This window comes from Marmota flaviventris, chromosome 10 (genome assembly GCF_047511675.1).
Source record: "Marmota flaviventris isolate mMarFla1 chromosome 10, mMarFla1.hap1, whole genome shotgun sequence".
Taxonomy (NCBI): domain Eukaryota; kingdom Metazoa; phylum Chordata; class Mammalia; order Rodentia; family Sciuridae; genus Marmota; species Marmota flaviventris.
The window spans coordinates 16,744,632-16,767,260 of record NC_092507.1 but is presented as its reverse complement, the minus strand read 5'-3'; the positions used below and the strand labels follow the sequence as shown (position 1 = coordinate 16,767,260).

The following is a 22,629-nucleotide window of genomic DNA, read 5'->3' as shown; positions in this document are numbered from 1 at the left end:
AAGTGGCTGACATTATCACAGTGGGTCTAAAGGACAGAAAAAAAGCACGATGGGATTCTCTTAGGACTTCCCTGGGGCATTCGCTAATCTGGCCACTTTGTCTAAAAGTCGAAAGTCTCTGCAGGCAGTAAAGAAATGCAGCCAACAGTCTATAGATTCTGACTCGGGCACCAAGGGGCTTTTTCTAAATGCCACTGGAGTCCACATACATTGAAATTCACACAACCCAGCACACACTGAAATGGAAACTGTCCTGACTGAGAACTTCCGCCTCAAACATGTCAAATAATCTAAACCCTAGTTGAGTCTGAGGATCCCTCTTGTTCCCTCCACCAACTTACCTGGGGCACTGCACTGCTACCAAAAATCCCTTTGAGAATGGCTAGGCACCGGCCAACAATCACATCGTCGCTGATATTTTCCATGATGCCTGCGGCTTCTCCTGCCACCAGTGCCAACAGTATAGGAGCTGGACAAACAGAACAATTCCAGGGTTTTTCTAGATTGTTCTCAAGAACCACCCTGTTAAGCCCCACTCACCCTTGTTCCTGGCACTCTGGCAGCATCACTCAAATGCTAGCAACATGATTTTCTCCACCCCCAGAAGTTGGCCACAGGGGTTGGTCTTCTACAGTGAGTGCAGCAGGACACGGCACTTTGCTGCTGCTTGCTCCATAGAACGCAGCGGCCCTGAGCACCTCACATGGCTCCAGGACCAGGGCTGCATCCCTTCTGTTATCTCGGGCCCCTCTCCAAGCCCATCGCTGCCTTTAGTCACTTGGAGAGTGTTTATGAAACAGACGTGTATGAGGAGCACAGGGCTAGATCCTGGGGATGGAAAATACAGAAACTAGACTCTACTCCATTCAAGTCACAAATGACCACGCAGATATGATTAGGAACTTGGGTGCTCTGAAAATATAGGATACAGGACCAAATGCAATGGGCACGCTTAGTGTCCTTGAAAGGCCTCTTTGAAATACTGACATTTAGCCCAAGACCTAAAGGCTGAGTAGAACAAGCCAGGTTGGGAAGAGATGAAGGAAAATAGTGGCCCAGGCCACAGCACAAGCAGGGGCCCAAAGTGAAAACCATTACAGCGTCCTATAATCAGGAGGGCAAGTCAGTGTGCCTGGAGTGGAGCAGTGGGAGGAGACACGAGGTGGCTGGAGAGGGTTACATTAAGGCGGGCTCTGACGTGGCCAGGCGGAGGAGGAGGAGTTTGAATGTTTTCCTTCAGCAACAGAAAGATATCAAAAGAGAAAAGTAGGAATTATGAATGGTAAATTGGCAGCTGCCAGGTGAGAGGTGAGAGTGGCCTGGCCTGGAGAGGGCAGTGGAGAAGGGGCACTCAGGTCTGAGGAAAATACTGCGAGATGGCACTGAGGGGACCTGACGCCTGGGTGGAGAAAGGGGAAAAGCCCTGGACACGATTGTGTCCGTGCGCTGTGCACAGAAGCAAAGCACCTCCTGCATGGAAGGAGAGGATGGCACCTCCCCACTAAGCAGGGAGACAGGAGGAGCTGGGGTGGGAGGCGGGCTGGCTGGGTCCACATATGTGCCTGCACCATCAAGGCCACGCCCTGGGTGCAGCTGAATAGTCAAGATCAGTTCCTGTCTTCTGCATGGAGGGAGGTGGGGATGCACAGACTTTTTCCCTCTATACAGAGTTAACAGGAGTCCAATTACAGAACAAGAGATAGGGATATGGAAAATGCATCAAATGGAAATGATCAAAGACTCGGGTGAAGTGGGTATGACAGTCTGGGAATGAAAATACCAGCTGCTTTTTCCAGGAAGCCTCCTCCCCAGCCTGCCCCTCCCTGCTAACGTGATTCTTTTTATGTGTTCTTTTCCCGACACCTAGAAGGGGTTCTAGGAATTGCTTACTGGGTTAAGCAAAAGAAAAATTAAAGCATGTAAAGTTTGAGGAAACCTCCAATGTTCCTAATTCTGTGTTCCTATAAGAATATGAGAAAAAGCTAAAAAGCAGTTACCTTTATAGAGGTTCCAGAAGAGGAAGAGCTCACCCCTGCTGGCAGTCGTACTGCCAACGTGTCCGAACAAATTGACACTCGGATCCCAGAACACCCGGTCAAAACACAGCACCACCTGCAGAAGAAGGGGGCAAGTGAGCTGCTTCGGCCTCTACCCACAGCCTTCCCTCAGCAGGAACCACTTCCTCCTCAGACTTCATTAAAGTCTCCTCATGTACTTTTGTGCTCATGTATAAGCCCAGAAACCCACCATCCATCTACTACTTAGGATGCCACTTATGACTGACTTTGTGTAGGCGCGGTTTGCAGAATGACCCTGTAAGATTAAATGAGTTTGGACTTTATGTTATTATATACCTGGGTGCTGAAGGAATGAGAAGACAGGCCTCAGCCCGTGAGAGACAGTGGACAGCACTGCCAAGGGCACACCAGGCACAGAGAGGGCACCTAGAGCACGTCACCTTGTTAAGGTTGCCAAATCCCATCCTTTGGACCGCAGATGTCTTCCACTCAGGAAGAGGCGGCACAAACTGAACAGCCGGTGGCTGCTGCTTCAGCACGCCCAGGGGGAGGGTGCAGAGAACGGCGTCACACTTATAAATAAAGGTCTGGCTTGTGGAGCGGGTATTCACAGCTATCACTTCGCAGCCTAGAGAAGGGAAGAAGAGCCTATTGATGATGAAGAGGATAGTAATAGGGGCACTGAACACTTAATGCACATCAGGATCCACATGCCATTCTTCTAAGCCTGAGTACCTGCCCACGAGGTAGGTACTGTCATCTCCATTCCTCACCAAAGAAAATAGGTAAGAGGTGAGTCTAAGGCTGCACAAGTAAAAGCTGCCAAGACTTAAACCCTCACTGCCCACATCAAGTCATCGATCCCCACCCCACTCTGGCTCACCTCACACACTGGTCACCTACTCGACTTAACACTTACCAAAGGGAAGTAATTTAGTAAAATTAAGAGCAAAATGCCCGCTCAAAAGGACGCAGTGCCTTTCCACTGTGGCTAGCTGCTCACTAAGGCCCCAGAGAGGAACAGCAGCAGAAGAGTGTGACGCAGACTGAGGGGACACAGCCTCAAACTGTTGCTCTCTCTTCCTGAGAACACACTATAATGCGCAGACTATGAATGAGCTCAAAAGTTGACCTCAGAAAGGGTTCTGAAGTCATGTTATTATTTTACCTCATTTATGCTTATTACTAAATGCTAATTTATATATTAAAAATACACATATCATTCCGCTGTCATATAAAATGTGTCCCAAAATACAGTGTGAGTGCTCAGCACATGACCATCTCTGGCTGCAGAACTAGGGAAAAAAACACTAGTTACTCTCAATGCTCTCCATCTGCCTCCAAAGGCTATTTCAAGGCTGTAGACCTCCATCAGCTAGAAGCTGCCTTTGATGGGAAAATTCAACAGAAAACTCTGTGACTGTAAAAGCAAACATGTACTGTGGGGATCTCAGCAACTCTAGGAAAGGGGCCAGGAAAGTTAAGATTGGTGGCCCCAATCTCCACTTCTCATGCCTAGGCACTCATGTGGGTCTTTAAAGAGGGAGGTGATCTATTGTTCTAAGGAGTTCAGAACAGCAAGCCAACGTGGCTGAACAAGTTTTCTGCATCCCACCCAAAAGTACTCTGAAACTGACAATAACAAGGACATTGCACTTACCCCATAAACTCTCAGGACCAGAGCCAGAATGAACCCAAAGACCATGAATCAGAGAAGTGTGAGGAGTGGGCCCCTCTGGAGTGCAGGTGTCCAAATTTTGTTATTAATATACTTAGCAAAATTAAACCCAAACTCATTGGCTGCTACTGTAATACTCTCCTACTTCATGTGAAAACTTGTCTCAATTTTCTGGTTCATACAAAATATGGTGATTCAAACCTCCAACATCTCCAAAGACTCAATCATCTGTAAATGCACAGCTTTCACCTGGGAGCCATCATTTATCAAACACTGTACTAGAAAATATACCTACTGTTCTTGCTGAAGGTCATATTCAACAAAAGAGCAGTCCCCTGTTTCTGGGGAAGAGCTCTATCTTACCCGCACAACCATCACCTACCTGAAGCTGTATAGCGAACCTGGCGCACTGCTGTGTTCAGTTTAATGTCCAAGCCTTCTGCCAATGCCACAGGAACACAGGAGTAACCATTCCTCACTGTCAGGTGGCTGCCAGTAAACTCAAAGTCATCATCCTAATGAGGAGAGGAGGGAATTTGGTTCCACATTTCTTTCTTTTTTTTTTTTAATATTTATTTTTTCAGTTGTAGGTGGATACAATATCTTTATTTCATTTTTATGTGGTGCTGAGGTTTGAACACAGTGCCTCAGGTGTGTTGGTGAGCACTCTACTGTTCAGCCCCCAAAGCCACAACCTCAGCACCCCCGCCATTTTCTTAATAAAATCTATGTCATTTGCATCAAGTTCTAAATGATAATACTGAAAAAATACAAGCTTGTGGGAACAGCCAGTATTTTAATGCAGAAATCAAAGAATAATCACTCAGTATTCAACTACAGCCACCCAAAGAAAATTAAGGAGAAACAAACACCAATGTGCCCCAAATCTTTGGGGAGTGGGAGTAAGGCAGTTGCTTTTCCCCTATATCGTCAAATTCCTACATCAGGGTTGGGGCTGTAGCTCGGTGGTAGAGTGCTTTCCCAGCACAGGTGAGGCACTGGGTTTGATCCTCAGCACCACATAAAAACAAATAAAGGTCAAAATTCTTTAAAAAAAAAAAAAAAAATCCTATATCAAGGTCCTGACTGACCATGGGGGGATGGGCATGGAAACTCAGATAATTAGCAAAGCAGTTTATTTGATTTCTGAGTGCATTACAGATTTGTAGGACATCAGATTCACCATCGTAATTAAATTTTCCTTTACCCTAAGAGCAAAATCAGTCTTTATTTCTTAAACTTAGATTTTTAAAATTGAGGAAGATTTCCAAAAACTAGTCAGTCAAACTAGATTAGGGCAATCCAGGATTATACAAAAGGCCCAAGATAATCCATATCGTTTAAAAAAAAAAAGCCAAGTTTTGGCCTGGAAATTAAGAATCTCCAAAGTTATCTTATTTCTTTGAATTTGCTGAAAAAGAAAATTCTATATAGAGAAATATTTGAAGGCTAGTCAATTAAACATACCCTAATCTTTGGAATTAGATAAAAATATTGGTCTGGCAGCAAAAATTTCACTACTTTGCACTGACTCATCTGTTCCCCACCAGGTCAGCTAAAAAACTGCTTGCAAAATCTAGACTATCATGACTGTTATAAATATATGTGTACTGAAACCTCAGAGGATAATCAGTGAGCACGAGGGCCTAATTTAGAATTTGGATCTGGAATGTCCCCCAAAGCTCCATGTGTTGAAGGCTTGGTTCCCAGCTGGTGGCTCTACTGGTAGGTGGGGCCTAGTTAGTTAAAAGGCGTGGGTCTCTGGGATGTGCTTCTGAAGGGTCTCTTCTGTCCCTCTGCTGCTCTGACTCTACCTCAAGCAGCCAGCTCCGCCTCACCAAAGCCCAGGGCAATGGAGCCAGATGACCACAGATTGAAAACATAAGCCTAAATCTTTTCTCCTATAACTTGGTTTTCTCAAGTAGTCATATCACAGCAACTGAAAGCTGACTAACACATGTGAAAAACTATAAAAAAACAAGTTAATTCTCTTAAGATTTTACCATAAACAAGTCCAGTCCTAGCTAATTCAAATATTAAAGAATAACAGTGACAATTTAAAGATTAATTGTTAGATTAAGAAGCCAGGGGCTGGGATGTGGCTCAGCGGTAGAGCACTTGCCTAGCATGCACAGGGCCCTTAGTTCGATCCTTACACCACATAAAAAAATAAATGAATGGAATAAAGGTATTGTGTCCAACAACAACTAAAAAAATAAATATTAAAAAAAAGTCAAATGATTTTATTAGGAAAACATGAAGAAAACAAAAATACGTAAGTAAAATTTTACTTTACTATAGAGTCTTGAAACTGGCCAAGGTCTCAGATTTAAAGATTACTCCTTTTAATATTCTAGAAACCCTGTACAAGTCACCCTTAAATTTAGCATAAAGCGGGTAAGACCTGTACACTGGGAACTTTAAGACATTGCCGAGATGAAGAAAATCTAAATAGTGGAGAGAGAAACTATACTAAATTGTGGAGAGACAATCTATACTACTCAAGGATTAGAAGGAGCCCACACCCATATTGAGAACTGAACTCAGGGCCTCATGCATACAAGGTAAGGATTCTACCATGGAGCCATATCTTTGGCCCAGAGAATTCTTAAGACAGCAATTCCCCTTAAGCTGATCTAGAAATCTGATGTCCTCCAAAAAAAATTCTAGAAGGTATTTTTTGCAGAAAATGACAAGCTAATTCTAAATTTTTTATGGAAACACAGAAGAACTAATATAGCCAAAACAATTTCAAAAGAGAACAAAGTTGCAAAACAAATCAGTACTTAAAGATTTTAAAACTTACTTTAAAGCAATAATTATCAAGATTTTGTGATACTGGCATATGGATCAAATGATAAATGAATAGAAAAGAGTAAACTATAGACTCACACTTACATGGCTGAGTGATTTTCAACAGAAGGCAAAGATACAATAAATACAAAATGATGTTGAAATAATTAGATACCCCCATGGGAAATTATAAATTCTACCTTTACCTCTCATTAGATGTAAAAATGAACTAAAATGGATTAAAAACAAATAAAAGAATTTAGACCTAAACCCAAGAGCTGAACCCTCAAAACTCTGAAAGGATAATATAGAAAACCTTTGTGAGCTCAGGTAAGACAAAAGATTTATTTATTTTTTCAAGTTTTCAATGGACCTTGATTTTCTTTATTGATACATGGTGCTGAGAATTGAACCCAGTGCCTCACACATGCTAGGTAAGCGCTCTGCCCCTGAGCTACAACCCCAGCCCAAGACAAAAGATTTTTTTAGGGTATAAAAGGTACAAAGCCAAGGGACTGGAGATGTGGCTCAGTGGTAAAGCATGTGTTTAGTATGCATGAAGCCCTGGGTTCCACCCCCAGCACAACCATCGAAAAAGAAAAACCATGGGCTGGGGTTGGGGCTCAGTGGTAGAGCGCTCACCTAGCACTTGTGAGGCCCTGGGTTTGATCCTCAGCACTGCATAAAAATAAAATAAAGATATTGTGTCTAACTACACCTAAAAAATAAACATAAAAAAAAAAGAAAAGAAAAACCATGAAGCTTTAAAGATTATAACTAGGACTTCATAGCCCGGAAGATGGAAACATCCCCAGTGTCCATCAGTGCACCAATGACAAGCTGGCACTCCATGGCATATCCTCGTGATGGAATACTACTAAGTAATAAAAAGGAATTAACTACTGACGTGCCTAACCTCAAAACTTCATACTAAGTCAAATAAGTCACACAAAAAAGGACCGATCTATGCTGTTCAATCTGTTTACTGTAGAATAAGCAAAACTATAGTGACAAAAAGCAAACTACTGGGCATCTAGGGCCAGGAGCCAAGATGGGGTATTAGCTGCGAAGGGGCATGAGAGAATTTTCCAGAATGATGGAAATGTTCTTTATCTTCATCATAGTGGTAGCTCATGACTATCTGGCAAATCATCAAACTGTTCACTTAACATGGGTGAATTTCACTGCACATAAATGATACCTCTTACTAAAGCTGTTTAAAAACACACAAAAATTAACAGTTTATCTTAAGGTTACTCTGACATGTGTACTTGACAAAATAAACGATAAAAGAATTTTACCTGATCCCAATGTTTAAGGGAAAGTGTAGAGAGAGGTGTGGCATTAGCAAATTCAAGATTTGCAAAATGCCAATCAAGTATCTGTCTGTCTCTTGACGAGAGGTACACATCACTGGAAAGTAAGGACAAGGGAACAAGAGTTAATAGAGACGTCATTAAGGTTCTCAAGGGGCAGATAATGGAGTCTCAGTAAATGTACTGGAACCTAAGCTAGGGATGGGGCTTGTGACTTTTATGATGAAATTATAGTCAGAAAGTAGAATCTTATCTGTCTTTATTAACTGCTTTACCCCTAATGTCATGAATAGTGACGAGTTCTTCTCAGAAAGCAAAGTACAGTGGGGCCTCATTTATCTGGAAAAAGACTTCATACTCAGTCTTCTTGCAGTATCAACGTTTACTATGAAAAATTTTGTCTTAGGACTTTGTTGCCAAGGATGAGAAGCATCCCTGACTAGAGAACAGAGGAACTTTGCACATGGAGCATCTTATCAGCATGCAGTTACTGTCCCAACTCTCAGGGAAATAAAGTATGACACCCTCCTAGGCCTCAGAATTATGGAAAGTGAAAGCAAGGGCACTTCTACACACTCAAACACTGGATTTTATGGAGCAAGGTTATCTTCTCACAGATAATCTGTTTAGATATCTAATATTATTACACATTAAATTATAAAGGGAGGGGATTCAAACACCTGAAATTTGTTCATAGATATTTTTCATTCATTAAACAATTTAAAATACACTTGCTGAATATAAAAGCGCACGTTTTCCTTCTAATTCGTGCATAGAATGAATAGGCGAAGCTATCCCTCTGAATGTTCAGGTTTATTTTCCTCACCTTGGGGGATTGGCTTCCAACTCTTGAAGTTTTTCTTCTAGTTTTCCTTGTGTCTCAGCTAACTCATCATATTCCTGATAAAAATTTTTAAAGTTAAGTGAATATGATTTATCCTGAAAGGTCAATATTTATTTATCACCCCAGCTTATTTTTCCCACAAGGGGCATGTATATTCTGGCCACATATTCTGTCATAGCTCAGGAATTTTTGATCTTAGAAACTGTGAGCCTGGGACAAAATTGGGCAGAGGGAGAGTATGCAGAAAGAGAAAAGGGGAGGAAGGAAAAAAGGAAGAAATATACTAGTAGTATGCTACAAAGTAAGGATGAAAAATAATAGCTACTACATTTCCTGAGCATTTACATTGTCCCTAGCACCAGAATAAGCACTTTGGATACATAACTTGATTCCCACTTTGCTACAATCCCCCCCAACATGAGTTACTGTGAACACCCCGTATGAATGAGGTGATTAAGGAGTCTAAGGACATAAGACTGGGAGATACCACATTAGGGATTTTACCAGACAGTGTGACTCCATGTGACTTTATTTCATATTCATTACTATTATTCTAAACTGTGAGGGTAAAAATTCCTCAGAAAAAGCAGATCCTAAACTGAACTAATCCCATAAGTCTCCATGGTTGGTAGTGTAACAACCCTCTTCTTGGGTACTACAACACCTGTGATTGGCTAGTGACTATCTTTTTTTCCGGAGTCCCCAGATCTGTGCTATTTCTTAGAATTCCAAGAGAAACCAGTCAGGCACACTCGCTACTGCACCTTGCACAGGGCAGTCAGATCTCTATGCTTGCTCTTCACCAAGAACTCGGCAGTAATGTCTCTGGGTGGCTTCACTTCAGATGCTTCTTTATATTGCTGATGGAGTTCTTTAATTTTCTCTTTCAAATTTACCATCTAAGGGGAAAAGTACAAATTTCCCATTTCAGAAAGAAATGTAATTCACTTCTAATTACAGTACCCTTGTTTGGCTCCTCTACTAAGCTTTTATGTTAAGGTCCTTAGAATTCTTCAATACCTACTCCACATCACACAGTTTGAGAACAAAACGACAATCCTTCACAGAGGTGTGGTGCTGTCAGTAACTACAACAGGTTCTTCTCAAACAAACGAGAGGGAAGGAGTATACAAATGAACAAAATGTACTGAAATGAATTTAATTTCCTGGAAAAACAATCTACCACTAATTAAACTTATCTGGGGAAGCCAGTTATTTTCTTAGATACGTAAAAGTGCTAAATCATCACACAAAGAACCTTATGGAACCATTCTTTTTTTTTTTTAATATTTTAAAATATTTTTATGGAGTTGTAGATGGACAAAATGCCTTTATTGTTTGTTTGTTTGTTTATATATTTTTTTAGTTGTCAATGGGCTTTATTTATTTAAATGTGGGGATGAGAATCGAACCCAGTGCCTCACGCATGCTAGGCAAGTGCTCTGCCACTGAGCTACAGCCTGGCCCTGGAACCATTCTTAATGTCAGTTTTAAAAACTGACATTAACTGTGAGGACATGGGTGACAGAATCCGAGAGTGGGCCCTGCAGGTCTCCTGCAGCTCTCCTGCAGCTGGCAGCTCTCCCCCAGTCATTCTTCTCATTCCATCCTTCTCCTACCCATGCAGATGAGCTGGAGACCTCTTTGACAGAAATGAAGAAATGAGATAGAGTGAGAAAGCGAGGAGACCCCGTCACAAGGCACACCCAGAGTTTGCACTGAAAAGCCCCCGACCCTCACTACAGGGGCTTTCACCCTAAACTGGTATTATTTTGCAGTTGGCCAGACGAGGAGAAATAAATGGTTGAACTCAAATAGTCCAGAACCTGGAGCTGAAGTGGAGGTGGTGGTGGTAGAGCAGGGCCCTTGGCTGGAGAATGGGGAGGGAGGGGGCTGTTCGGCTCCTCAGTAATTATGGTGATGAACTGGCTGCTGATTTGTTGGTCTTCATCGGTGGGTACTTTGGCCCCAGTACAGCTGATCTCTCTCTGATCTTAGAATTCAGCAGGAGTACTGGGCCAGCTTTGGAAGAGTTAAAAAGACATAGAGGAAGGACCTATTTCTCCTAGCAATGACTTCACAATGGTGTCATACTGAAAGACTGACAAATACAACTGTGTCTTTCACTAGTCATTATTTTGTTAATAATAACGAGCTCCAGCTCTGCAGACCTTCTCTTCATGGAAAAACCCAGAAATGCCTTTAAAGTTTCTAAATGAAAGGCTCCCGCCACCGCCGCTCCCCTGCATTGAAGCTTATCTACAATGAAAATAAATACAGACTTTCACCTTATTAAGAAGTTCTTTCAGTTCTTCCTGAGTTTTCACTATCTTCTTCCAATGCTCAATCTGCTCATCTTTGACATGCTTTTCTTGTAACCTAGGAGAGAAAACACGTATGCCCCGGCCACATAGCCAGCTCTGCAGCACAAGACTAGCCATGTCTAGCACGTCCAGGGACATCAAGGCCCACTGGGACTTGTAACACTCAGGAAGAAGAAAGTTGGCCGGTGGCAAATTATTATATGTTAAATACAGTAATAATGTCATAAAAGCTATCAATTTGAGAACTGAAAGGAGCTTTAAGGACCATGAAATTATTTTAAATGCTTTTTTCCTTTGGGATTTAACAATTTCATATGAAAACTAGTTCAAATTAGACTTACTGAAAACTTACAATATAAATAACAAATCTGTAAAAGGAATTCACTATACAATAAGCTGTTATCAAAATACTTACTGAATGACAACTTCCAGTGCCTGGCCAAGGGACACAGGCTTATTATTGAGAACATTGAAGTCTAGTTGATGACTAAGGTAAGATGTAGCTTCTAGCAACCGGTTAAATTCTTGCTCTACCATTTCATCTTTCTCTTTAGGAACCTGAAAATCCGAAGTATAGCAGAGTTGGTCCTTATTAAGACTAACACCACTCACAAAGACACAAATGCTCTGAGGTTTAAAAAGGTCAAAATATGTATCTCAAAGGGAAAAACCTTTGAGGACAATGATTTGAATTTTCTTTTCTATGAAGTGGTTAAGTTCGTTTAAATGAGATGTGAAATGTTTTGGCCCTGATTACTTCCCTCTTTTCCCACTCTGCCCTCGGATCTGGGACTCCATCCACCTCCATCAACAGCCATGAGATTTACACGGTGCTAACTGAAGCTTCATGGAGCACGAGGTGCACTGAGCTGACATGCACTGAGTTGAGCTGGGCTGACATGCAAACGACACACCAGATAAGTCCTAGAGAACAAAAACTATGCTAACACACCTGAGAACCTTCCAGAATAGGGGCAGGATGGAAAGATAAGAAGCCCACGTTATCTGGTTCCCCTAAGATGACAGAATTTCAGGAGGGAGTAGGGAAGAAAAAAAGTGAAATTTATGGCTACTAATAAGAACACACTAGCACCTTTTGCAGAGTAATAATGTTTTATGGTACCAATAATTTCAGAGCTAAATGCCCCAAGTTTCTAGAGAGACTAGAAGAGACTGAGATACCAGAAGGCTTGGCCCCTCACTGTTGTAGAGGAAGGAAACAAATCACAAAACAGGTCATCAAGCAGCAAGACCACATCAAAGGCCAGGCAGTGCCCTTGCCTACTGATGTCATCGGTTGACATGCATCCCTCTGCTACTGCTTAATTCTGCCCCAAAGCAAACTCTTTGCATCCTGCTGCTGAATTCATGGCAGCAAGAGAAGAAAAAAGCATGTCTAAGGAAAGCATCTCTTGCTATAAGCTGGGCATTGACTGGAAAATGGAATTCAAAACATGGACATTCACTTTACAGTCTACGTAAAATCAGTAGAAGAAAACAAAACACTAAAGCATATTCTAGTAAACACTAAAACTAAGGAGTGATCAAAAGATCACTCCAGAGGTAGCTAACTGCTGACAAGATCATCACAGTGAGAGTCTACCTGTTTGAAACTCCTTGTTTTCGCCCTTGCAACCAAACAGATGAGCCTCTGCCCCTTTATTGACCATACAAGTAACTCTCTGAGATGAGCAAAAAGAATCTGGTGTTTAATGCAATCTGCAGGGGAAAAAAAAAAAAAAGAAGAAAGCTCTCTTTGGATCTATATGAACACCACTACAACTGATTTAATCGAAGTCATACTCGAAGCTTCCAGTTCTGTAAGACTACTCGTGGAATCAAGGTATCCTAATGAATTAGAGAATCACCCTTAGCCTAAAGAAAATCTAAATTCCTAAGAATCTTTTGGTTTGTTTTGAGAAATGAGGCTGAGAATCAGGCCCCTGGATACGTGGTACCATTTATATACCAGGGCAGTCCCAGGACTTGGTGGATTCAAAGACATCCAACGTATCCACCCATGGCCAAAAAAGAGGGCTCTTAGCGAAAAAGACCTTCTTGTTAGGAATTTCATCCACTTTCTCATCATCACTTTTCTTCATTGTCATCGTGGTCATATAAAGAGCAACTCAAACAATGAAATTCTACTCAGAAACTTGCTATTTCTAATGCAACTACTGCAATGATGTTCTGCAAAGATAGTTCTCCTTTCAAAAAGGAAACAACCATATTTTAACATGAAATCTATAGTTATGTGATCTTAATTGATCATAGATACTACGAGCAAGACTGGTTTTTCTGGAGCACAAAAAGGTGGCAGTTCCATATGTGGCTTCTAAAATGCCTAACAAGAGGATGCTACAGCAGGAAGGGGGACTAGATCACATATGCCACTACTACAGGGCAGAATGTGCCAGTACACAAGAATGCAAATGAGACAGATTAAAGCTCTTCCAGTGCCAAATGGATGGCTTGTTTCAGACAAGCTTTAATCTTTGCAGCTAGGGTGACAGTCACATAGGAGGTTTCATACTGAGAAAGTAGGCAGCACTCAGGCTCAGTAACTGGGGTCCAGGATGTGAGGTAGAGAAATATTTAAAGGGACACTGTCAAGGTTAGAGGGACCAAATTGACCTTTTGTTTCTTCCCTCTGTTTTCTGAGCAGCTCGCTTGATTCATTACACTTTCCCCTTTAGTCTACCCACACTCCCCACAAAAAAAAACTGACGTTTTACATGCGCTTTCAATGACAAAAACTCAAATGGCACCAGCCCAACATATAGGCGCAACTCTACAACAACAAACCAGTGTGAATGTGTGATGGAGAGGATCTTCGAAAGGAAAAGATTTAAGTGTCAAGCTTTTAATGGGTTATTGTAAACGGTGAGGAAAATGATTTGAAAAATTATGAAAAAATACCTTGACAGTGTCCTTTTAACCAGTGCAGCAGAGAGAGAAATAAACTGTAAATAACAGCCCAACAGCCACGTCAAGTTTAGTTTTGTACGACAGCAGTAAAATCAAGGCTTTAAACACATAGCATGACAGAAGCATTCTGTTAGCTCAGAAGCTGCAACCACCAGAGAAATAAGGACAGACTATACAGAGACCAAAATGGGAGTGAAGGCACAGAAATGGCCAAAAGAAAGGCAATTTTTAAAAGGCAGGGAGTGGGGAGAGGTGTCAGAAAGCAATGAGGAACAAAGCAAAACTTAACAAAAAGAAAGGAAAAACATAGAACAGTAACAACAAAATCAAACAAAAATCAAACCAAAAAATTACTGCCACATTCGACTGACACCAGATGACAGGACTGCATCTCTGGGACACCACTCAAACCAAGGTTTAGCTTCACAAGATTTGTAAAATACAGTCAGCAACCAGGCCTCATTGGCCTCGTCAAGCAACTGCTAGAGGGTTGCACATGTTGACACCTGGCTGTTCTCCCATTAACTTTAATATTTCCATTTGAAATTCAAGGAATATTTGGAAAATGGTAAATAAAATACTTATCCCCTGGGCAAACAATACTGACCAGGATAAACCCAAAATGTGTTTTTAAAATACATTTAAATCTTGAATCCATTTCTAAAAACAAGCTAGTTACAAATGTTCTCTTTAATATATCCAGATAACAAAAAGAAATCTTAGCAAATAACTATCTAAGCATCCTAAACTATCTCTCTTTCAGGTCATTTTCCCTCTCAGTGACAACTCTGAGATTCTATTAGTTCTGCCAATAATTATGAAAAAAGTATATCATACTGGAGTTGAAATATTGCCAATCTCTAAATAAAAGTCACAGTAATTTTAATTTTATTTGACCATTTTATTCCAGGTCCTTAAACAGTATCCCTTCTGAGAAAGGAACTCAACACATGATTAGGAAGGGTTAAGCACCAAGTTAGAAGGCAGGTGGATTTCTACATTATGGCATAATAAGAACTTTTAACAAACTAAGAAGCATTTTTGGGGAAAGGATCAATAATTCAGCACCTTCTATCAAAGAAGGAACAACAATTATTATTATTTTAAACAGATATTCATTAGGATTTTTCAAAGCCATTTATTTCTCTATGAAAATTCCAGGTAAAATGATGCCTTTCAAATTTGAAAAGAATTTGATGAGTATCACTGTTCTAAAGGGTTCAATTCTGTTTTGGTCCTAAAGATTATATGAAGCATCCCTGAACATGGTCGGAGAAGGACAGCCTGACAGCCTGAGTGCCCAGCTCACATAGAAAATACTTAGGGAAAACCAAACATCTTTCTTGACTAGGCCCCTAACACTGCAGAAAGTATCTCAAAATAAGGACAGCTCCCTTTCGTTCTGTCTCTGATCACACTCCATCAACACAAGATCTTTAATTCTTCAAAAACATTTTTATCTATATTGCTTCCAGTCTTCAAAAGCTTTCTAGCAGCAGAGCATAATGTACAGCAATGGTCCCATAACAGAAAGTTCTGCAATTTAGCCAGAGCAAGTCTTTAGAAAGAACTACTCCCTTTGGGGGGGGGGGGGGGGCGGGAATCACATTTTTGAAAAAAATCAGAAATGGCCAAATTTCAGTCACTCTCCGCGTCCCCCACCCTCATACCATTTAGCACTTCTAGAATTATGGTAAGACAGAAGATTAAGATTAGTTCCTCTGGTTAAGACCTGGAAGAAGAAATTTACGCCTGAAGAGTCTCTACTTCAGATTATCCCAAACAGCCATAGGTAGGGCTTATTCCCTTAATGGGAAAATAAGGACAAAATTTATCCAAACAAAATTCAATGTGATTCTGTAAATCGAGACTGTTACTCTCCACCTTGACCTCTTTAACTCATGAATCTTAAAGGGGATATAAATAACTGACTTACTTAAAGCAGGGATTAGAGTGTGGAGAGGCACATGAACATCTACCGTAGTTCATTCTTGCAGTTTTTAGCACACAGTAGAGGCACTCAATAAATTCTTCTTAAAGGAATAAATAAATATAGTTTGGAAAAGCAAAGCCAGGATCATAACTTTATTTGAGGGGGGGAAACTATTTTGGAACTGTGGGACCATTAAAGGAAGACAGGAGATTTTTATTATAGAAAGCAGGGATTGGCAGTCATGATTTTAAAGGATTCAGGAAAGAAATACTGCTATTAAGATACTTAAGATGTTTCTTCAAAGAAAGATGAAAACCAAAAAGGCTAACAGGCCTGTGTCAAAAAATAAATAAAAAAATCTATATGTGAATACAAATGATGGTGACAAGCAGTACTGGGCAGACCACCACCTGTGGTGAGAGTGGAGCCAGTCCCAAGAAGTTACTCAAGATCCGCTTCTCAGTTCTCTTTGGATCTCCCTTGGAAACAACAAAAGCTCCCTGTCTTCCTAAGCTTCCTAGAGCAGAGCACTGCAGTAACCTTGCCATGCAGAATGCTACAGCACTGCAGGGGCTGAGGGACCCTCCCCAGTCCTTTTGAAAAACAGAAATCTAAGGCCTCCAAGTTACTAGCTGGTACACAGGAGAGGCAGGAAACACTCAGAGCCCTTTCATCCCCGCCTCCGCATATATGCTTTCAGTCCCCTCACTGGCAGGGCCCAAGATGTTCCTGATAGAAATCACCCACTTCTGAACTTCTCCCTGTCCAGTTAAAGCTGATTACAGCGCAGGTCAGCCTCTAATTCCATCAACTAACAATCTGTGACAGCTGCTCTGTTGGCTTCTTTTTTTTTTTTTTCCTCCCAGGCTTAGGGTTTGGGAGACCCCTTCTATTGACCAGGTAGCCTTATTAACCCTATAGTATTTTACACTCTATGTTATATCCCTTCACAGAACACCCCCTGTTCTAGTCATTCGGAGCCACAAAATAAAATTCCCTTGTCAAAAACAAAACTGAAGCTCAATATTGTACCTATCTATGTAGGACCAGACAGCACAGAGAGGTAAACTCTAGGATCCTGTGATTGAGATTAGAACAGTAACAACATAACCTTATGGTAGCAAAAAGGATGGGTATGAAAATGTCTTTAAGATAATATTATAAAGTAGTACTTATGGGGCTGGGGATGTGGCTCAAGCGGTAGCGCGCTTGCCTGGCATGCGTGCAGCCCAGGTTCGATCCTCAGCACCACATACAAACAAAGATGTTGTGTCTGCAGAAAACTAAAAATAAATATTAAAATTCTCTCTCTCTCTCTTTAAAAAAAATAATAAAGTAGTACTTATAATAACTGAGTAACTAACTGCTGACCTCGTACAGAATTATTTTGTACTTACTAATAACAGAACCATTAAATTCTGTTTTGACCAGTTGCACACTAAGAATGGTGAAACAGAAACCCATTTTATCTAACAGTTTACTAAAGGAAATTCAATGGCTTGAGTAAATTTCTACTCTAGGTGGGCGTCTATCAAAAATATTAAAGAAAGCTCTCTGAGGAGGAGACTTAGCACACACAACCATACAGACAAAATGGCACACACTCATTCTGCACCATCTTCCCTGAAAGAGCAGGCAGAACAACTATGGGATGTGAGCCAAAATATCACGGCAATGGGTTCTGGCTCTTCTACATATTCACTACAGTGACCTTAAGAAAACAATGGTAGTTTTAGTTTATTTCTCCTGCAGAAAAGGAAAAATGACATTACTGACCTACTTACCCCTTTAGATTTCGAAAGCTCTGAAATATATTTATTATTATAAGCATAAATAAGTAGGGTTCTCTTTGTACTTGCCTGTAAGCCAAAAACTAGTCTATCAATCAACAGCTGTCCATTATTACTCTGTACCAGACTACTGGAGACAGAAAAGAAAAAGATACAGTAACATGCCTTCTTATGTTTGGTTAAAAGCAAGAGAAACTCAAAGCTGCAAAGAATTCTTCCCAAAATTTGAGAATACTTAAAGAGTCTTCCTTACCACTTGGCTACTGCATCAAATACAAGCATACCAACTCAAGAAAAATTCCTACACAGATCAGAGATGACAACTACCAATTTCACCTGGAAAACATCTCTGCATACAAAATGCTGAAAACTGCCTGGAGGTTGACAACTATTCACTCAGTGCTGCTCAAAGAGCTGATCCTGGTGAGATCCAGAGCTCAAGCCAGAACACAAGTCAGTGTACCACTTTTCTTTATCAAGAAAGTTTTGCTACCAAAAAGGAAAGTCATCATCTGAACAAGAGTGTAGTTAATGACATACTTTATCTACATTATAGTACAAGCTATTTATCTCATCCCATACTGGAAACCAAAAGTTCAAACTGGCAGCCCACACTCAAGGGGAGGACGTACCACTAGACAAGTTAGAAATAAATGTCTGAAAATCTTATTATGAAAAAAAAAAAAAGTCTGAAGTGGGTGGGGTGTAGCATAGTGGTAGAATGCTTGCCTAGCAAGCAGAAGGCCCTGGATTCAAACCCCAATACGACACAAAAAAAGAAGGAATAAATAAATAAATAAAGGTGTTAAAATTCATCTAATACCAAGAAAGCGTTTCTCTAAACATCTTACTAGAAAAATTTCTCTCCTTACTTTTAGATTAAATGAACTGCTCTACATTCAGGAAAGTCAAAGAGAGGGTGTTCTCAACCATCAGGGACAGTCTTTCCTGTGGGCTCTCGTTTATTAAGGACTACAGACAGTGCTTCAGAGCCTACTTCCCTGCCTCGGATCTGCACATGCCTGACTACCTACATACAAATGCCTCTGATCCTGCCTCTTCCCCTGCTCAAAGACCTCTGATGTTCCAACCTGCAGACTGGCCTCACAAGCACTCTCCTCCCCACCCTGAACTGTAGGTGTCTGTCTCCTATCCTCTCCTCACTCTCCTTGACAGACTTAGTTCTCTGCTTCCTTATACCTTCCTCTGCTTCCAATGCCTTTCTCTTCTATAACCACAGGTTGGAGTCTTCTCCAATCACTCTCCTCCTTCCTTCCAAATCTCTCTCCTGACCCCTCCCCACCTCTGCACACGCCCTTGCTTCATTGACTCTTCTGTGGCAATTTGTTCTATTGAACCCTAGGCAAAACTGCCTTGACTAAGCTTCTGATAAATTTATGGTGATATGTGTGTGATTTGCTTCCAAAACATTACAACACACACACACACACACACACACACACACACACACACACAGCAAGAAGAGGATATATAAAACAAGACTGGAAAACAGGATTCGTTATGGTATTCCCTCTATTTTTGTGCATATTTAAAATTTGCCATAATCAAAAACTGGGGGGGGAAAGGATTATTTGTGTTATTTGTGCACAAGTACTATGGCAGGAACTAATCTGTATCTATGCCTTTTTCAGATCTCTGTAGAATAACAGAAATTTATTGAAATTTTTAATTAACCTCTACTTCATCCTTACTTTATTCTGCCAGGTGCCTTAAACCCTGGAAGAAATCTGGACCAGGATGGTATATTCCCTGAAAGTATGTCCTTTTCTGATATGAACACCATAAAGCCTAAATGTGGATAGGAATAAGTGAGGATGTCCCTAGAGACCCAAAATTCAAGAGTTGGGATCATCCCAGTTTTAGTAACAACAGGGAAGCCAACATACACACAGCAAATCTTCCCTTGTTCAGAATATAAAGATAGTAAAATGCTTGTATCATGGGAGTATAGCTCAGTGGCAGAGTACTTGCCTAGCATGAATTTGATCTCCAGCACTGAAAAAAAGGCTGCTTACATCCCATGAGGTATGGACTCTCACCCTGACAGGGGAGTTGATAACACTTCTGTTAATGCAAACTTTGGAATTTTATTCAACCCTAAAAATTCAGAACTGACTCAGCCTAAGCCTACCTTATAGTAGTCAAATTGTTCGTTCTCATTCACCCAACCAATTATCAGTTTCATACAACTGTCTTATTAAAAATATGAAGCTCCTATGCTTCTGGTCGACAAATACTTGAAATATATTTGAATAAGTACCACCATTTGGCTATTAGCCCATCAAAAGCTTGAGCCTATAAACACAAAACTGAAGTCATAAAAAGCACACGAAGCCAAAGCACACAATGGAAGGCACAATAAAAGAAATGAAGAATCAGATTTCAATTCCATAGGTCTCTTGGAATAAGTGGGCACAGCCAAATAAAAAAAGATTAGCTAGCTAGCTACTAGCCTTCTTCATTCAGAGTTAATAAATGTCTAAACAGACATGTCAATTTGTACATTTATAATAACCCCTTCCTATATATAGCAGTTAGAAAACAACCAAAAAATGTCATTATTTCTCAGTTTACATCATTTGTATGTATGTTCACACATTACCCAAGTTTTCAACTAAATCAAAGAAATTCTGAAAAGTTCTGTTTGTCTTCAACTTACAGCTTGTCCATTGGCTTCATAAAGTGGGCACTTTTGCTTGATCTTGGCCAGTTCCATATTTACTTGTTTGCTCACCACAGCCATGGGATTTCCTCCTAGAAAAAAACTCAAACAATTAAATTCAGCATAGCCGTGAGAAGAGGGGGAAAACCTCAAAGTGAAAATATTTTTGTTCAAAAACGCTCAAAACTTACAGTATGTAAAAATTATATATTCTAAAAAACAGTCAAATTAAAAATATGTAAAATAAGCAAAAAATTATCCATCATCCCACCCTTCTAGATTTTAGGTACATAAAATTATCTCCCACATAAAGGGTAATATATTGTTTTTGTGATCTTTTTTTTAACTTAGCAATATACCATGAATATTTTATGTTACTACGGACCTACATAATTTTTAGTGGCTATGTAATTCTTACCGGTGTGTGTGTGTGTGTGTGTGTGTATGGTGAGAATTATGTGTGTGTATATACTTATTATTTATTTTTTATTTTTTGGCATGGTCTTGCAGATTGAACCCAAGGGTGCTCTATCACTGAGCTACAATCCCATGCCTTTCTATGTTTTATTTTGAGATAGGGTCTTGCTAAGTGGCCCGAGTCTAGCCTCAAACTTGCAATCCTCCTGCCTCTGCTTTCTAAGTAGTTGTGATTGTAGGCATGCACTACCAAACCCAGCACATTGTATAATAATTTAATCTTCTAATCTGTGGTTACTAATGTTCTGCTATTAAAATAATGCCATGGGCAGTAGAGTGCCTGCCTATCATGTGCGAGGCGCTGGGTTCGATTCTCAATACCACATAAAATAAATAAATAAAATAAAGGCATTGTGTCCAACTACAATTTAAAAACAAAGAAAAAAAAGCCATATTAAAAATGCTTCAGCCAGGTGTGGTGGTACATGCCTATAATCCCAGCAATTCGAGAGGGTAAGGCAAGCAGATCACAAGTTCAAAGCTATCCTCAGCAACTTAGTGAGACTGTATCTAAAAAATAACAATTAAAAAGGGGTGGGGACTGGGGCTGGGGTTGTGGCTCAGTGGTAGAGTACTGGCCTGGCATGTGTGAGGCACTGGGTTCGATTCTCAGCATCACATATAAATAAATAAAAGTCCATTGACAACTATTATATATATATATATATATATATATATATATATATATGGGCGGGGAGGGCTTAGCTAAAAGATTAAGTGCCCCTGGGTTTAATCCCTAGGAACAAAAACAAAAACAAAAATAAAAATTCCCTAGTACTAAAAACCCCAAACACAAAATTGTCCATGACTCTTTTCTTTTTTATTTTGTTTCAGATAATTTCCTAGAACTAGAAAAAGATATCCTAGGTCAAAAGATTTGATTCATTTAAATTTTGTTTGTACATATTGATATATTCCTTCAGAAAGACCTTGGTAATTCACCTCTCACTAACAAAAGAAAAACAGACCTGCTAGGTTTTGAATATGGTTTGTTCCCTCAAAATTCATGCTGGCATTTAAATCCCACTGTGAGATAATACGGTAGTAGAACCTTAACCCATTATAGTGTTTAGAGGTGGGGCCTTTTAGAAGTATTCAGGATTAGAGAAGGTCATTAGGGTGAAGTCTCATGATTAATTCATTGGTGGCTTCATAAGGATACTAGCAGAGACACAGACACAACACTGGCATTCCAAGTCTCTTGCTATGTGATGATGATCTGCACCACCTCAGGACTCAGTTAGCAAGAAGGCTATCACCAGATATGATACCTTGGCCTTGGACCAGAACTGTGGGCCAAAATTAATTTTTATTTATAACTCACCCAGTCAGTAACATTTTGTTACTGGTTAAAAAAAAAAAAATCGACAAATAGTACCCTAAACCAAAATATTTTAAAATTGCACCTATGGCTTTAAGATGTAAGCCTAACAATCTTATTAGTTTCAGACTGCATATTATAGCATAAAACCACAAATTACTTACCAAGACCTGTTACCACCATTGCTCCAAGATCAGCTACATAGTTTCCTTTGCGAAATGTAGCAACTCGTCCACCCACACGATCCTGTTTTTTAGAAATTAAATGGCCAAAATCATCAGTTCTGTTTTAACCACAATAACCTGGCACACAGGGATTGATTTCCATAATTTAAAAAGAAAGAGTGATTTAAAGTTTACATGGAGTACAATCAATAAAGCAGGCACAAAGAACAAATGAAGTTTAATTCAAAGTTAAAGTAAAGGTAACATAACATGCAAGAAGTATAGGATTAAATGATGTGATACAAAACAATTTGACTGCCAGAAGACATATATAGTCACTGATTCTGTTATCTTTCTAAC

The 22,629-nt window shown here is 40.2% G+C and overlaps 1 protein-coding gene across 2 annotated transcripts in view; it reads right to left on the bottom strand.

Moving 5' to 3' along the window:
- Positions 1-22,629, bottom strand: part of Kdm1a (lysine demethylase 1A) — a 62,582-nt gene that overhangs the window by 1,651 nt on the left and 38,302 nt on the right. For both annotated transcript variants that reach the window (XM_027937232.2, XM_027937233.3), the window contains 11 exons: positions 22,270-22,351; positions 20,305-20,399; positions 11,389-11,531; positions 10,938-11,028; positions 9,414-9,548; positions 8,632-8,705; positions 7,791-7,902; positions 4,079-4,211; positions 2,459-2,646; positions 1,998-2,112; positions 342-469 (listed from right to left, as the gene is read on the bottom strand). In XM_027937232.2, the coding sequence (XP_027793033.2) occupies positions 342-469; positions 1,998-2,112; positions 2,459-2,646; positions 4,079-4,211; positions 7,791-7,902; positions 8,632-8,705; positions 9,414-9,548; positions 10,938-11,028; positions 11,389-11,531; positions 20,305-20,399; positions 22,270-22,351 (1,296 nt within the window). The remainder of the gene's footprint in view (positions 1-341; positions 470-1,997; positions 2,113-2,458; positions 2,647-4,078; positions 4,212-7,790; positions 7,903-8,631; positions 8,706-9,413; positions 9,549-10,937; positions 11,029-11,388; positions 11,532-20,304; positions 20,400-22,269; positions 22,352-22,629) is intronic.